The sequence below is a fragment of the Urocitellus parryii genome, chromosome 13 (assembly GCF_045843805.1).
Source record: "Urocitellus parryii isolate mUroPar1 chromosome 13, mUroPar1.hap1, whole genome shotgun sequence".
NCBI classification, from domain to species: Eukaryota; Metazoa; Chordata; class Mammalia; order Rodentia; family Sciuridae; genus Urocitellus; species Urocitellus parryii.
The window spans coordinates 15,877,249-15,894,847 of NC_135543.1; the positions used below are offsets into that span (position 1 = coordinate 15,877,249).

Below are 17,599 nucleotides of genomic sequence, written 5' to 3' on the forward strand. Positions count from 1 at the left end.
TTATACGGATCACAATACCCTTCCCTCCCTGGTTTTACAAGGTACCTGTAAACAGGGCTGCCTCAAACAGCACGTAGCAGGACCTGTGATTCACGTGCCCGCCCGGTTCACCCAGGTGTCTCTGCTGATGGGCAAGGCGTTGCTGACCCTGTGCGTGGCGTGGAAAATCAGTTAAAAGCAGCTCAGGGCGAGCACCTCGCGAGTGATGGTGTGCGTTCTGATCTCGAGTTATGGGGGAAGCTGCGGCAAGTTTTACCAACAAGTAAAACTGGAGGATTTTCTTCTAAGAGACTTTAATGAAAGTCCACTTGGTCAGTAGGACTATTTCAGGTCTGTAAAAGATTTGGGAGACTCTTGGGGAGACTCTTGCAGCCTTCTAAGCTTCTTCCTCCCGTGCTCTAAGAGGAAAATGGGGGTAGCTGAAAAGCACGGTGCAGGTCCTCAAAGGGAAAAGTCAAACCTCGGCTTGACCCTAGGCTTTAGAAATCAACTGACAGCAGGAAGGAAGCCTATTAATCGCTCTCCTCCCCTCCCCTTTCCCGGGGTGAGAATCGGCTCCTCCTCCTAGGCGTGCGACCCTGATGCAAAATGCAAACAGCCGCCTGCTTTCCCCACCCGGCTCTTCGCTCCCAGAGGAGGAAGAGTGGAGGGCGAGTCCAGGGCCAAGTCAAGCCAGTCTTGTCAGTCCAGCGTGAACGTCCTAACCGGCAGCCCTGGCCCTGGGATCCTCACGCCGGCAGATAAACGCCCTCCCAGTAGAGTCTGCACTCAGTCCCGGGACACCCAGCCTGACACCCCCCGCCCGGTAACCCGCTGTAGACCCTGCGCTTTGTACAGGTGGTGCAAACGCCCCCGCTCTCTGGCGCCCCCTGCCGGGGAGAAGGAAAGCGGCGGCCACGGAGGAGCCCGACCGCCGGGCGGGAAGAGAGCTCCGGCGCGGGGAAGGAGCCCGGAGCTTCCCTGATGGTGCCGCCACCTCCTCCGAGCCGGGGAGGAGCGGTCCGGGGGCAGCTGGGCCGGAGCCTGGGTCCGCTGCTGCTGCTCCTGGCGCTGGGACACACGTGGACCTACCGGGAGAACTCCGAGGACAGCGACAGGTAAGCGCCATCCGCGCCAGCGGTGGGCGAGCTCCGGGGGGTGCGGGGGTCCCCCCACCGCCCACCTCCGCGGAGTTCCGCACGCCTCGGCTCCTCCGGCCTCCTGCGGCTGCCCATCTGCCCTGGGCGACTCGTACCTCCGCTCCCGTGGAGCCAGCAGCCTGGGCTCCCGGTATCCGCGGGCTGGGGCGCTGCGTCTCCCTGCGCCCAGCCTCCTCAGCGTCCCTCTTGGCTGGGGACAAGTCGCCCGGTTGCGAGCCTCTTCTGGCTGGTGGCTATGCGCTCGGGGACCCGCGCCTGCTCCGCGCGCCAGGACGCAGATCCCAGGGCTCCCGCTGCCCTTAGCTCTCCTGCTGACGTTTTATCCCCCCAACTTTCTCAGAGAAATCTGCTCGGAAAACAAGATTTCGACAACCAAATACCCGTGTTTGAAGTCTTCAGGCGAACTCACGACGTGTTTCAGGTAAGCCCCGGGGCTCTGCGGAGTCCGCCGCCGCGCACCCTACCTGGGAAACGCCGCGCTGTAAAGGGGTGGTGTGGAGGGGGCTGGGTTTACACTGGGACGTGCTGGGTGCCTTCTCCTTGGTGCAAACCTTTGTTATGGGTGGGCCAAAGCAAAGAAGGACAACGGAGTTGCATTTGGAGTGCCCTCAAACCCTGGGAATGATTATCACCCTCTGATTATCACATCTTGCTTGATGGAGATCAAAAAGGAAAGAGTTGCAAGGAGAATGGGTTGAACTGTGGGTGTAACCGGTGGGGCATGGCGAAGGTAAATGGTTTTATTTTGAAAATAGTCAACAAGACTTGCACTTACACTATCTCTTGACCTGTGTCAGGACAGTGTATCACTGACAAGGCCTGTGGGGGAGAATCGAGGGTGGTTGATCTTCTCCAGTGAAGAAAACAAACGTCAAGATTGTTGACACCAGAAAAATGATTTTTTTAAATGAAAATATGACACCCAGGTGTGTTGGGTCACATCTATCACTTGGCTGCTTGTTAGAACTAAGGAATCTAATTTCATAATGTCCCCCAGGTGGCTCCTATCAACCAACAGGAGGTAAGAACAGTTGGTTCTTCTCTCCCAAAGTGGAGAACCCCGGTTTGTGCTTACAGCATTTTGGAGGTGAGGGCCAACTTGGAATTTTCCTCATTCAATTCTTGGCTTCTGATCCAGTCTCTGGACTTAGGAGGTACACACCTGTAAACGTCGGTTGTTTGCCTTTTAATGATAACTACCCAAGTTACTGGGATCACATTCTTATACCAAATTCTGCCTCTGAGACTCAACACTGTCTAGTATACTGGGATAACTTTTGGGTAGTAAAAGGCAACAGCAAATCCCAGGACTGTACTTGAAGTTTTATGTTGTAGCTGCTGAGTCAATCGGAACACTCTGGCTGCAAGCAGTTTCATTCCACGAGCTCAGACTCAGATGTACAGTGGCTCCAGGGCTGGTTAATTTTGTGGTTCAAAGGTACCACCAGTTACATTCGTGCTCATGGTTTTAAATTGCTTTGGGAATAGCAATGAAATAACCATCACCTGTATGAATCGCTAGCTGCTTGGGCTTGGGAAAGGTCCCATCTCCTATGACATGGAGGGTGATGACTGAACTAGGTGTTGGAGGATAAAAGATGTTTGACTTAGCTGGTAAAGACTTTCAGTGGTTAGAACTGGGTGAGCACAGTGGCCTAGCTGGTGAAATGACCTGGTGGGGTGGGGAGCAGGATTGCTTGCCTAGTTCCAGCCCCACACAACCGACCACAGTGGTCCTCAGGACATATTTTGCCATCACTGCCGTTTAAAGCCTTTAACATGGAAAATGTCTGATGTTTTGTTCATTCAGTCCTAAAAGGTCAGACTTCACAAATTGGTGAAAGTTTGCACAGTGCACACCAGGGTTTCAGAAATCTGATATGCCTGATGGTTATGCTATTATTACCAACTTTTTTCAAATTTCTTAAAGCAACAAGCTATTTAGGTTGCCATACACCTAAATATTTCTTACCCTGTCTTAACCACACACTATCAGTGCCTCCAAATGTGGGGTAGCTGTCAGTAAACAAAGTGTATTGGGAGCAGAGGGTATTTTGGTCTCAAGGAAAAGAGTAAGGAGTTTCTGGGTGGGAGAGATTTTTCGGCTTGGAAAAAGTAAGTCCCTCAGAATTTTCTCTAGTTTTTAGATTCACATGCCCCCCAGCTCCATGGAAGTCAAGTTCCATGGGCATTCCATTCCATTGATCTTACACTATTCCCGTAACTCATCTCAGTTGGCAGTTGATACCTTCATCATGCTCTCGAGCCTTGAGCATGGCACAATGCCGTGTCATTGGTTGAGAACTGATTGTCCTGGGCCTGTGGCCCTTGCTGCTTCAAGTGTAGTCTAGAAACCCACTGTATCATCTGGGTGTTAGTCAAAATTTTAAGAGCTTCCCCAGACCCCTAAACCTGTAGATTAAGATACAAATTATGATTTATTAATGAGATGGAGGGGCTGGGGAAGTGGCTTAAGTGGTAGTGCACTTACCTGGCATGCATGCGGCCTGGGTTTGATCCTCAGCACCACATACAAAGATGTTGTGTCTGCTGAAAACTAAAAAATAAATATTAAAATTCTGTCATCTTTTTTTTTTTTTCAAACCTTGAAGCACTGCCATAGAAAACAGGGTTTGCAATCCTGGAACGTAGAGTAAATCGATTGTGGACCCATTATTAGGAGCATGGGACTATCCATGGAAGAGCGAGCAGTTAGCACTTTCATCAAATTAACCTAAAATAAGAACCACCTGCTTGCCAGGAAATCACTCTGCAAGGACTTGACTGATGGGTTATGTAACATTATAGTCCCAGAGAATGTGGACTAGGTAGAATCCCACCCTTTCCAGGTGTTCTTGGTGAATGTTTATCGGCACAAGAGAACTTGACTTGTTAAAGTGTTTTTCAGTTACTGATATGGAAAGTAGATGTAACTAAAACAAGCATGGTAGGTGAGATCTGATCTGCCATGATAACCAAAAGTGTATTGTGACCTACATGACTTAAAGGTGGACTCGAAGTAGTCTCCCTGTCCCTGAAACTCCTGTGGCTTCACCTAAGCACCTCTCAGCTCTTGGCATCTTATGAGTGAAAAGTAGAGCAATTGCCTGGTAATCTGGCACTCTCCTATGTACTTCCCATACACCCACAGAACCACACTTCAGCATTTGCACTAGCCTTGCAAAGGGGAACCAGAAACGGGATTAAATGGGACTAAGTAACATGCCCACCATCTCAAAGCTAAGGTCTCGGAGCCAAGACTTGCATCCAGGTTGATCTGGCTTCAAAGCCTGGGCCCTGTCATTATCCTGGAGGTACCTATGGATGGGATGAATGATCTAGATCTAGGATCCAAGGCAGACTAAATTCGGATGGCGCTGCATTTCAAGATGGTTTCATCCACATCTATTCACAGTAATCTCTTTATTTCCCTTGAGGTCTGTCTTGGGTAATTGACTTTATTGTATGCAAAACTGGTTTCAAAATGCACAGTTTTAGGATTTTCTCAGTCTCGGTCTATGTCCTTGTAGACTGTCTACCTCCAAGGTGCATTTGCTGAATGCCCAGTTTAAATGCTCTTGCAATAATGCCAGTGACCGCTTTAAGTGAGGAGTTTAAAGGGAACGAATCTGCTTGGCATTTGAAGTAGGATCAGTAGTTCAGATAAATAACACCCGACTCTGATCGTAACTATGAATTTATTGCAGCCAAACCAAGCACATGTTATGGTATTGCTCTTCTGTGGCTGTCAGCTTTTCCCACAACTTGATATTTTCCTTTCCTAAACCATGTAGTTTAAACAAAAGGTTTGTTTAATCTTATTGGGTTTTACACCAATAAAATGATAAATGGATTCTTTAAAGAATGTTGTGTGCCAAAGACGAATAAAACCCAGATTTTAGGTTTGAGACTGTATCCAATAAACATTCTAATTTTATTCCTTAATAAATCCTTAACTATTAGCTCAAAATAGTCCTAGAGAATGAGGATAAAAGAATCCAGTCTCGGATCTTCTGTAGTTTACAGGCTTAAAGACTAAAGTTTTATAAACTGCAGCCAATATGCTACATTGTACAATGGAGTTTGAAGTTGTATAGTTCAGTGCTAATGATGGGGTTGAGATAAGCAGCCAGGAAGAATAGATGAGTTTTCTTAGTGGATCTTTAGCATCTTGGGTGTCTCAACTGTACTAGTTGACTTCCTGCTCCCTTGACTCACGGACCTCCAGGTGGAGAGGGGCACCAGTGTTCCTCCTGCCTCAGCCATGCCTATGTTCCTACATTAACTCACCTGAGGGATCCCTTATACATAGGGAATACTTTACTTAGGGTGGCTGATGTTCCCATGGGAAAGATGAGTCAAGGGTGCAGAAACTGACTTTGAGATGATGCAAGTATGTTGCAATTCCTACCAGAACATGGAGGCTGATGTGCTATTTTTGCAGTTTCCTCACTTGGAGTTTGTAGACCAAGATGAACACTTAACTAGGGCAATGCCATAGGATTGACAGCAGTGGGCTCTAATCATGGGGGAAAGTGAAGGAAAGTTGTAGTGAAAGCACTATTCGGATCAGGCCCCATGGAGGGGTTTTGATCACGGCAAAATACTGACACATCTTGCTGCGTTCTGAATCTCGGCTTTTGTTTCACGATCTTGACCAGTTCTTAAATCTCCAGGCTTTGTCTTCACAAAACAAGCATCCTGCTAGTGCTGAAGTCATAAGGCGGCTGAAAAGGGTTGAGTTATAGAGGCCAAACATTCAGAGACTGAAAACGGGAAGTGCTGGGTGAGTGTTCCCTCCTGTCATTGCTGCATCTCATTAAACGTGGCACCGTGTGCTTGAAGGAGGTGCTCAATGGACACTGCTTATTTGGATTTTCGGAACTTTACAGTACTTCTGAAGAGTGTATGTAGACCACAGCCAGAAATGGCTCCACCAGCCAACATGCTTTGTTTGTAGATGTTTCCCCAAGTGTGGGACAGTTCTGTAACTTGGGGAGCAAAGATGCTAATTTTCCCAAGGTACTATCTACCTAAGACTATAGATCAGTGAGAGGACATAGCCTTCTAAAACTTGGGGTTACCACGTTTTGCAGATGAACAGAGGTGTGCCCTTTGCCCAGGGTCGTGAAGGCTTCTCTTTGAGAAACATCTGTTGCCTCCCATCCTGTGTTGGCACACCCAGGACAGGCATGGCAGATCGTTCTGAATTGTTGGCTCCTGCAGGTCCTGTGAGTCCCTTTTCAGAAAGCAGTGTTTTCACAACCAACCATATCCTACTGGGAGGAATGGTAGGAACAAAAGTTGTGAGAAGTGGTGGGGATGGAGCGTAGTCTTTTACAGAGGGCCATAATTCCATGTGGGGAAGGTGGCTTCTCATGTGCACCAGGCTGTCGGCAGCACTGGACTGTCCACCCTCCAAGGGCACGGGTCATTGTCTTATTCCCAGCCATATCCTCAGAGGCCAGCCTATGCCTGGATGCAGTGGCCGAGGCACATTTGTTAATGAGTGAATGTGTTTTAAAGGAAAGAGTGCTGAGATTTGACTTAAACCTGCTGGGCATCAACAGAAGTCCTGGGAGGCCTAGGTGTGTGTCCTTTAAAAGCTGAGAGATTGGGATGCTCTTGTAGAAACCAGGGATGAACTGCTCCTCTGGGAAGTGATGCCATTTTCCTTGGTCCCCAGCTCTGCTTCATCTTAGCTGTTATGTTACTAGTGCTGGATTCTTGGGGCTGTTGCTACTTTAAATACCTGGGGACCTGTGGCTCACCTGTTGGTCTGAAGGGGAGGATGATACCTTCCTCCACAAGAACGGGTGGGCTAAGGCAAGGTTCTGTCTCTTCTCACTCCTTCTCAGAAAGTGACTAGAAACCGCTGACAACTAAACCAGGCACAAGAGGCTGCCCGATCAGGCTGTATCCTTGGAGATGGAACTGGTTGCTATTCATTCGTATTGTTGTAATGATTGCTGCCTGACTTCCTCTGGTTAACTTCATTTTTCCCAAATGAAGCTGGGGGGGGGGTGCACCTGGAAAAACCAAATGCATCCTTTATTTTAGATCCTCTTTTCTCAGGAGAAGGTTTGTATTTCAATCTGTCCACATCAGTTGCTGTTCGGCTTCCCGTATCTGTCTTCCTGCTCAGCAGGACCCAAGCACTTCTGTGAGCTAAAGGGGCTGCCCAAGCTGGGGTTTGCGGACTATCTGGAGAACAAAGGTCTCATTCTGTTCTAATTCATTGCTTTTGTTTTGCGGATGAAAAAGTAAACAGCTATGACATCTGCAGCTCCTCTTCTGCCAAGCTAGGTCTCTTCCATGAAGCCATTTACTAATTGCAGTCTCACCAATAGCTTTCGATCTGTGGGTGTTGGGTGCTTATCGTATACCAACTGCTGTTCTGTGTGCTTAAGATACATCTGGAATGCAGCAAGGCTTCCCCCCAAAAAAACCTAACCCTCCAAACTTGTGTTCTAACAGAATTTGTGGATTTTAATTAAACTTCTAGTAGAGGAATTTGAGCTGAAGATGTCTCTTGGGACATATTAAAGATATTTTTGGCGCACATCTGACTGTCACACTTGGGGGCTAGATCTGGAAATTTCCTGTAGCCCAGCTGTGTCTTCTCAGGAGAAGCAGTGCCACGGCTCCAAGCAGGGACAGGAAAACCAGGGATGGTGGTAAAGTGAGCTTTTTTCCTGCAGAAGGACTAGCAAGAACCTAGCATATTCCCCAAGTTGCTTCTAAAGATAATTGGAATGTGACAGCATTACATAGAAGATGAATTCTCTGCCATGTGACCTGTGAGGTAGAGGGCAGTGTCAGAATTGTCCCACTAGGGACAGACACCCCTAGCTCAGTTCACCTCCATTGAGGGCAGCTTTGGTTTTCAAAAAACAGCGACTATAAGCAGAGGGTTATAAGAAGGCATGCTGCTCCGACATTCCTAAATCTGTATTACAGCTGTCGTAAATGGATCGGAATCTTTTGGGCAATTGTGAAACACTTGTAGGCGGCAGGGTGGTGGTTATGTCTTCATTGTTAATCTTCCAGGAGTGGGTTTCCTTCTGCAGGACACACTGTCTACATGTCTGAACCATCAGGGAGGTGACTTTTGTATAGTCATCTAATCAGCTTCATCTCTGGGTCACCTGTGAGCTGCCATGCTCTGTTTGAATCTCTTGACCGAACATCTTTCAATGTGCCTTAGTTTCCCGACCTCCAGGAGCTCAAGTTCTTGTTGAGCTGGAACTTCAAGTCTTCATCCTTAAAGGATACTCTACAAGAGCCTGAGTTGTCAGTTCAAGAGGCTGGTTTTATTTTTTTTGGACAAGCAGAAGTCAGGGCTCAAGTACTTTTCTACCTGTTTCCATGATAGGCCTTCCTATGCCACTTAGGCAATCCTTGAGCGGTCTTGGGCTTTCTTCCTGCTGCCTTTGACTTATACATCCATCATATGCTTTGGAAACTTTCTTGAATTTGTACAATACAAAACTTTTCACATTCAAAAACCAAACGATCATGTATACTAAGGAACACACCTGTAAAAAAAAAAAAAAAAAAAAAAAAAGACATCCTCAATGAAGAGTACTCCAAATCATAGGATTACAATCGGTTTTACAACTATCAAATTCTATATATACTACTTCACAATTACCTTTGCACAGTATATCCATAAATGAACTTGGGAACTTAAATTTAATCTCGTCTTTAACAATGCTATTTCATAAAGCTCTTGAAAACATCTAAATTATTTCTGATGACGAGTATTGGAGGAAGCAGTAAAGAATGAACTACTGGAAAGAATCAGAAGCAAAATCTGGTATTTTAATGAAGGGGGAGGGATGGCTTGAATTCATCTGTATTAGGAAGGTAAAGGAATGCTGTAGAGTGGAGCAAAGAGGAGAAACCTAGGCATGGAAACTTGGTCAGGAATAGATCCCTAGATATGAGTTATGTGGGAGACGACTGAGTCATGTGGAGGCTTCCCACTTGCTGACGTGTCCATTTGAACTTCAGCTCTAAGAGGATAAGAAAAGTAAATGTAAGTTTGTGTCCTAAACGTGAGTTTTGCCATCCTCTGCCTCTAGCACCATTTCTTTGGAGGTGGGAGGCCACCTACAAGCCAGCCCAGAGGCCGTGCCCTAGCTCTTTCACTAACTCTCCTCCTTGGTTTTGTTGAGATTCTCTTGATGACTTGAGAGCTTTCCCACAGAGGAATGGCTCACAACTTTCGATGGTAGAGTACAGGCTGCCTTCTTGGGAGCCCAGACTGTTAAACTGTTAAGCTCTGCTGCGAGCTGTGTCTGAGCTGCCCATGGTCCCCTGGGGAAGTAAGGCTGCCCCAAAGCAGAAATGCATTCCCTGGCTAGGGGCAGAGCTCAGTGCTCGAGCATGTGCTGAGCATGCTTGCAGCCCTGCTGTAGGTTTTTAGCACCACACATAGTACTGGAATTTGGTTCTTAGCAGAATCTAAAAGACTAGAACACTGATTACATCATCAGTGGGCTCTTAGTGGTGAAGGGGTTTTACAAACTCGTCAATGGTCATGTTTGACCTTTGCCCTATGTTTTCTGGAGATCCTCATGTGCCTTGGCCTGGTTGGATGGGCAGAAGTTTTAGGTAGTAACTCCATGCTTGAGAGGTCACTCAACCTGGCGTTTCTAACTGGAACATGTCTGGAAGGGGAGAGGGAAGCTGAGTCTTGAATATCAACAGATATCAAAGAGAAAACCCTAAGCTTTGGATAGCCAAAGAGATAAAAATGTCATGTACGATCCCTACGGATGAGTCCCTCAGAATGCCCTGCCTGTGATGCTTGTTTACTGCCTCCTTGAAGGCACTGGCAGTGGGCACCCTGGAATCACCTGAGCTTTTAAAATCCTGTCTCTCAGGCTGTACTCCAGGCCAGCGTATCAAACTCTGGAGGTGCACTCAGAATCTGAGCTCTTTGATTCTAAAAATGCAGCAAAGGTTTAAAACTACTGTCCTTGACTTGGAAAGCATAAGAAGGTGAGCAGCCTATTTTTTTCAGAAGACGGGTGAATAAACTCCATTTCTTATCTCGTGGCCCCTAAGCCTGTGTCTTTTTCACATATTTAGCACTTGCTGCAGGTTAAGGTTCTTCAGTGGAAATCCATGGCTAAAGCCCACATCTGAACCATTAACGTGCTGATGCTTCTCATTCTTGCTGGTAGATCTCGCTTCCCTCTCACTGACATCTCCTTTCTACTGTGAGGGTTCGGGCTTAGTCTGGAGTAAGTGATGCTGTGGGTCAAAGTGGACCAAGAATAGAACACTGTTTTCAAATCCTGTGTTGAAGCTGATTAGTTCCAAACCCCATGGTGCAGATTCCCAACATCACTTTGCATTTTGTACTGCAGGCTTATCTTGGTCTGGAGTTACTTAGCCATCTTTGGTACATCTTTTTTTTTTTTTTTCTTCAATTGCTTTGTTGCTGCACTGCATGAACCTTCTGGAGATGTAAACACAGCTCAGCATATTATAAATGAAAGCTTTCCAGTGTCAGGCTGTGTTATTCTTTCCTTGTGAGCATCAAACAGTTTTTTACCCCCACATAGTATGATAGGAAATCTCTGCTGGCCGAGGTTCTCCCATCCCATCTGTAAGTGGCACCTCACCCTGCAATCCTCCCTTCTGATAACTGAGAACGTCTCAACCCCCATGCTTGGCAGACACAAGGCTTTTTATGGTCTTGAGTTCCTTCATGTGACACACAATGCTTTCTGTGACTTGACCTGATAATTCTAACACAATTCTTACCATGTCTTTGAGCCAGTCACTATTCCCTGACTGTATACATGCATACTTATGATTAATTGCTTCTTGGAGTGTTAGAACAGTGGTTATGCTGACTAAATCATAGAAACAAATGGTTATGGATCAAGAAATCAACTGTCTTGTGTTGAGGTGCCCATGAGGCCCTGAATGAGGGGTTCCTTTGAATTTTGAGGCTGGCAAGACGCGAAACTGTTCCTAAGTGACTGAATTCTCGATGCAATTTGAGTTTGACCTTATATTCAGAGCAAGGGAGGATGTCACAGGACTGTTCAAAGTGAATGTGTGAAGGGATCTGGGCAGCCTGGAGGTCCACTGTGCATCTGTCCACGCTGAAGTTTTCCGAGTCCTTTACCAGAGACCCCCCAGCCTTTTGGGGAGGCATGCTCTCGGGTCTTAGAACATGTAAATTACAGTTGGTGGAGACCACCCTAAGGTCAATGGGAAAGGGTGCCTGGCCCGTGGCTCTGGCAATTCAGCCGCCATCCTGTGTTGGTGGGGTGTGAGTGAGGTCTTGGTATACCTGGGGCCACGCCTGGTCAGTCGCTGCACTTTGGGGGGTTAAGCAGAAGTTTTTGTGCCCTGTTAGAGATGCTTCGGTGTGGACTTGCCCTGGCGCAGCTCTGAACCATCTGCCTGTGGATCTAGGCTTCCTCGCTGAGCCCTGTCTCTTCACTGAATCCTGTTTCCTCAAAAAAATGTTTCTCACTGTCCAGCCTTTAAAACGGGCCTTGAGTGGCTTTGGGACACGTCTGTCCCTTTGCTTGGACACAGCCTGACTCACTATTAGGCTGTCCTCACCCGAGTGGTATGAGCTCAGGGGTGTACTCTTGCGGTGATATCAGCTGTGTCTTGTGACGCTGGGAAACTGGGGCCATGACTAACGTCCGGGGCCTTGAGAAACGTGAGGGCTTTCGCTTCACTTATTGCAGTGAAGATCTGGCCCAGGACCTTATCCGTGCTTCTTTGGACCCTGAAATCCAAGGGGTTTGGATCCTAGGAGACGACTTCCTGTGGGGAAGAGCACCAACAGGGGGATCACTTTCTACCATCCCATGTGACCCCTCCAACTAAGAGGATGGAGATTCTTAGGTTTATAAATGGGACAACTAAGGGACCACAAGATAATCACAAACACCTCCTACAGGGCTAGGTTGTGACTTGGCTGTAGAGTACTCACCTAGCGTGTGTGAGGCCCTGGGTTTGATCCTCAGCATATAAAGGTATTGTGTCCCTACAACTTAAAAAAAAAAAAAAAAAAAATCCACAGGTCTCTTTATAGGCCCTACAGGGAAGGGGAGACTGGGAAGAAGGGAGCTCTGCATTGGAGACTCCTAAAACTATTTTGTAGTGATGATGGCTGTATTTGCTCTTACTTCATAGCATCCTATGACTCGGTCATCACCCTGGAGGGCTGGGGTCAATCAAGGGTCCGAGTGTTTCCTGAGCTTGCGTACTGACATTCTTTCAATTATTACTTACAGAAATGGGTTTATTCTGCAGTTGGGTTTTTTCCCCCCACTTGATAACAAGGGCTTCTTTCCTGGGTGCTCACAACTCTACAGCATGAGGTTCCCTTTATACTGTGGTGGTGATGTATCCATCTACTGAACTTTTTATAAGGATATTGGATACAAAGGGAACCTTCATGCTTTCTGTTCAGGGTATAAACCCAAGATACTACTTTCAAATACAGTTGGCCCTGTCTATAATGGGCTCAATGACCACAGGAAGAACATCCAGAGGAACATTCATCTGTAAAGAACATGGGTGGAGTTGTCATTCACTAAACAACATAGTGTAAGAGCTATCTGTATAACATTTGTTGCATTAGGTAGAGTATACAAGAATATGTGCATAGGTTATCCGAGTATTATTTTTGGTATTGGGGATTGAACAAATGAGCCACATTCCCAGCCCTTTCTGTATTTTTGTGACGGGGTCTAAGTTGCTAAAGCTGGCCTTGAACTTGTGATCCTCCTTCCTCAGCCCCCAAAGTTGGGATTACAGGCATGTGCCACTACATCAGGATATACCATTTCCCCCGCCCCCCCCCCCCCAGGGTCAAGGAGTGAACTTGGGACCTTGTGCATGCTAGGCAAGTGCTCTGCCACTGAGCTGGCCACTGAGCTAAATCCCCAACCCCCCAGCTATACCATTTTATATAAGGAACTTGAATGTCCTTGGATCTTTATCTTTGGGGGAGGGTAGTGGTCCTAGAACCACACTCTCAAGGATGCTGAGGGACTGATCATACATTGTTTTAACCAAATAAATTAGAAGGTGACCTAGTGTAACCAGGTAGCACCTTGGTCTGGCACTTGAGATGTGGCCTCTAGTGCCCTGGCCTTTAGCCGCACTTGATGGCAGAACACGTGACTTTAGGGGTCCTCTGGAACCACCTGGCTCTCTGATACTCAGCCGAGGGAGGGTGGGGCTTTGTGCTCCATTTGGATCTGATAGTCTGATCGCTTGCCGCTTGAGAGTGGAGTGAACGGAAGCAGGCTTAGTTTACAACCCAGGGGATTTGCTGGACATCAGGGCAAGTATCTTGGCTGTGGAGATGCAGTGGAAGGCTGGCCAACTTATCTCTAATCGGCTTCAAAGCAGGCTGCCATCATGGGCCGTCAGCTGGATCTCTTGAATGCCTTTGATAGTCTTACCCCAGTTATTTAAAGAGGAAATGAGTCTTTCACTCCCCAGGTATATGCCTCAGGCAGGCCCCCTCTCTGCTACAGGCTGGTTGGTACCTTGCTAGTGCAGGAGCCCAGCGCTGTCTCCCCCCACCACCAACCGCCTTTTCAGCTTCTCCCAGGCTGTTCTGTCTCACGGACTGGGAAAGGGTAAAGTACCCCTCTCCTCACTTAGGGCCACCCTGTCATCATAGGGCACCCTCTCTAAGGAGGAGAAATTGGTAAGCCCTATTCTAATGGGGAAGAAAGATGACACTGGATGAACTTTCTTGTAAAATTTTTCACTTCTCATCCTAACATACTGGGCTTGATGCTTGCGTCTTCTACTTACTAAAACTTTAACTACATGCTTACGTTTCAGTATGTGTAAAATCTTTTGAATGTGTCATATGGCCAAAGAGACTGCCCAGCAGGCTGAGGGCCCTTGTAAAGACAGTGTGTGCATCTGCCTGTGCAGGCTCGCTGCCCCGTTCCACTGCTCTCAGACGGCTTCCATATTTGGCTCTGTTTAGAGAGAACAAGGGAAATGGTGAAACAACACAGCGAAACCAGGTGGCTGTATAAAGGTTTTCCTCCCTGGGCCAGATCCCCTACAGGGAATGATGAGCTTTGAGGATTCTCAGTGACCAAGATAACCATCAAGTTTTCTTAAGACTGTCCACACAGAAGAGTTAATAGAGGTGTCCTTCTTGAGTTTCCTGTTCGGTCAACAGGATGCTCCGTTAGCTGCCAGCTTGTTCTGGGTAAGGTAGCCTGCCTTCTCTGCCTGTTCTCCTGCATTCCTTCTGAAAGTATTTTTGCTGGTTGGGGCCATTGGATGGATGAAAGTGGATTCCCACTGCAGCTTTTGCCTTTTTGATGTGCATGGTTATCAAAACATACAGACCTACTTATTTTTGAGGGTAAAGTTCGTATTTTCTCAGAATGTAGCTTTTAATTATGAGAACTTGGGGTATTCAAAGAACAGTAGAATGAATTCAGATATGGTCACCAAGACTTAAAAACACTGCAAAAGCTTAATTATCATCTGTCCCACTTATCCTTTGCTAAAGCATTCTAAAATCCTGGGCACAAGTCACTTTAGCATTATGCGGTTCAATATGCATCTCTGAGAAGTGTGGAGTCTTTAAACGATACTAAAATTCATCATATTCCAAAACTTGAACCCTGATGTGAATGTTACTTGTGAACATCTTTCTCCCAGATAAAGTGGATTTTTTTTAAGTCATGGACATATGGTATTCCTACCATCGCCAATGAATAATTCTACACGTTAACCAATGTGCTTAATTCTGAGCCAGTTTCCAGAATGAAAGTACTGCATTGTACTTTAGAATGCCACTGCATAGCGCTGTTCGCAGTGAGAGCAGATCTGAGACTATCACTGGAGAACTACCTTCTTCCCAAAAGAACAATGTGAGGTTATTTCATTCCAAGGCAGTTCCATGTCTTTTAGCTCCAAAGATAATACTGTGTGGTCAGGGTATACCCTTAGTTTCCCTTTACAAGCTGTATCTTCATCTGCTAAGACTTTATCTTTACTTATGTACTTATGATTGCATTTTATTTACATTCTTGGCATCCTTTTAAACCAAACTTCACTAACTTTTATAACAAAATTGGATTCAATTTGAGATAAGTTGGTTTCCAGGGTTTACTGTAATGCTAGAATGTTTTTCTAATATAAAAACCCAAACTTACATATTCCAAAGTGAAGGGTATTCATAATCCTTGTTCTTAATATTCTGACATCTATTCTTACATTCCCCCCTCCCCCATACATTGAGTCAAATCCATGACTAATGCAGGAGTTTTGGCTACTGCCTTTAAACCTCTTCCAAGTATTCAAAGAGTCAAATAACTAGTAAGACACAGGGCACTCAATACCTCCTGGACCAGCCTGTTGTTACCATGGCAACTGCTTCCCAACTGTTCAGCTTTTTTTTTTCACTATAGTTCTAAGAAACTTGCGTATATACATTTTTTTCTCAATGTCTCTAATTCCTTCCGGGGAGAAGAGAATTTGCCCAGCATCCGTCACCATACGTGTGATGTTTGCCCTGCTCAGACTCCCAGAAGTCATCTTTTTTTCAGTTGGAATTGGTCACTTTCTGGGATTTGCCATATGACACTGGAAAGCTTTGGAATTAAAGCCTTGCTGTATGTGATGATTGCTTTTTTCCTTCAACTTTTTTTCTACACTAATTGGGGGATTTGTGTTCAATATATACAAACTTATTAGCAAGCTTATCAGCTGTTCTGTCTTTCAGGCTACTTTAAGTGCTGCGGGGCCTTGTTCATGCTCAGCAAGTGCCCAACACCGAGGTACACCCCCAGCCCTTTTCAGCCTTGAGATTCCTCCCAGAACCTTGAGGCCAGTAGCAGCCTAGTGGGTTTCTCACTAATCTGGCTGTGGCCTTGGCATTTCCCTTTTGTCCTCCTGCGGGATATTCATCTGTTAGATTCTGGGTTTCCTGGATCCTACATTTCCCTTCTCTCCCTATTGACTTCTTCATTTGGAGTGTGGAGGCTAGCACTCCCCTGAGACTCTTGGTGTGTGGGTTTTCTTTTGGCTTCCACAGTCCCCATATGTACTTGCCTACCCGATCTCTGCTTGGGTATCGTCATGGTATTCCAAAGATAAAGCGCTAAAGTAGAGATGGTGACTTCTACTCACCCACCCTGCTCACAACGCATGCCGTGTGCCCTCTTGCAGTCGGAATCTTTGGTTAGTGGATCTAGACACAAAGCTAGAAGCCATGTCGAATTGTTCTGCTTTTGCATACCTTTTTCAGTCTTTCCCTGAACATATCTGATCTCCGGTTGTCTCTTCCACTAAGTCCATCTTGGCCAAGTCGTCAGTCCCCTTTGGTTTGGAATACCCCAACTATTCTCCGTGCTTCCTGTCTTGGGTCTCTACAACCTGTTCCCACGAGGCAGAAGGTATGGATCCTGAGCCTTACAACAGGTGTTCCATACCTGAACCACCTCTAGGAGCCTGCCATGGCTTCTCACTATTCTGAAACAAAATCCAAACTCCTTGCCTTGGCCCGCGAGGCCCTGAATGATTGGACTTCTCCTGTGTCTCTACCCTCATCTTTTGTGCCCTTCCTCAGCATAGCTTAGACTTTCTGAAATAAGACTTCGCTCTCAAGTGTGACTCATTCTGTGTACTTGGCTGAACAGTCTTCCCCCACTTAAATAAAACACACAAAAAAATGCTCTTAATCATCGGGAATGTAATTATATTATCTCATCATCATTGAGATGCCCCCGACTCTACCAGGAGCATACCCCAGTTTCTACCTATGATTCTTTATTTTAGGTCCTTTGTTACAGTACTTGCAGCTTTTTCCCTGACTAGGTGTCAGGGCAAGGGTCACTTCTAGTGTCCACTGTGCCTGGCCAGGCAGAAGACTCATCTGTGAAAGAGTGGGGTGGATATACACAATTGCTGTGTAGTAAAGTTGACCTCTGGAAAAGCCATGTATCTTGTGGATTTAAATTTATACTCGGATTGATTCCAGATATGTAAGACAGTTTACAATACAGAAAGTAGAAGATAGCATAAATTAAGAGGGAAAATTAAGGAACTATAAACAGGACAGAGTACTCAGTGGAGCCCGGAGGTTGAGTGATGTGCGTTCTTAACCAGGCTTGCTGTGGGTGGGCCCTTGGCTCTGAGCTTTCTAGCATCCGGAGAGATCAGTTAGTCTGTATGGTCAGGTCAGTAATGCCCATGAGAACAGTTCTTTATCTTGATACCACAGAGAAACTTTACCCAAGGATCATTGGAAAAAAAAAAAAACAGTATATAATAGAAAAATCGTCCCTGTGGGAGACATGGCAAATGTCACAGGACTTGTTCCAGTCATCTTCAAGCATGGACTGCTCCTGTCCTGCCAAGTAGTTTGGTTAAGGCTGATGTATGGGCCCATAAGGTGCTGACCAGGCGCTCTGCGGAACGATCTC

At 46.3% G+C, this 17,599-nt stretch overlaps 1 protein-coding gene across 1 annotated transcript in view; it reads left to right on the top strand.

Annotated features, from left to right (window-relative positions):
- Positions 1 to 963: 963 nt before the first annotated feature.
- Positions 964 to 17,599, top strand: part of Ccbe1 (collagen and calcium binding EGF domains 1) — a 198,752-nt gene continuing 182,116 nt past the window's right edge. Inside the window, exons 1-2 of the mRNA XM_026393198.2 lie at positions 964 to 1,097; positions 1,480 to 1,560. Coding sequence (XP_026248983.2) covers positions 964 to 1,097; positions 1,480 to 1,560 — 215 coding nt within the window. The remainder of the gene's footprint in view (positions 1,098 to 1,479; positions 1,561 to 17,599) is intronic.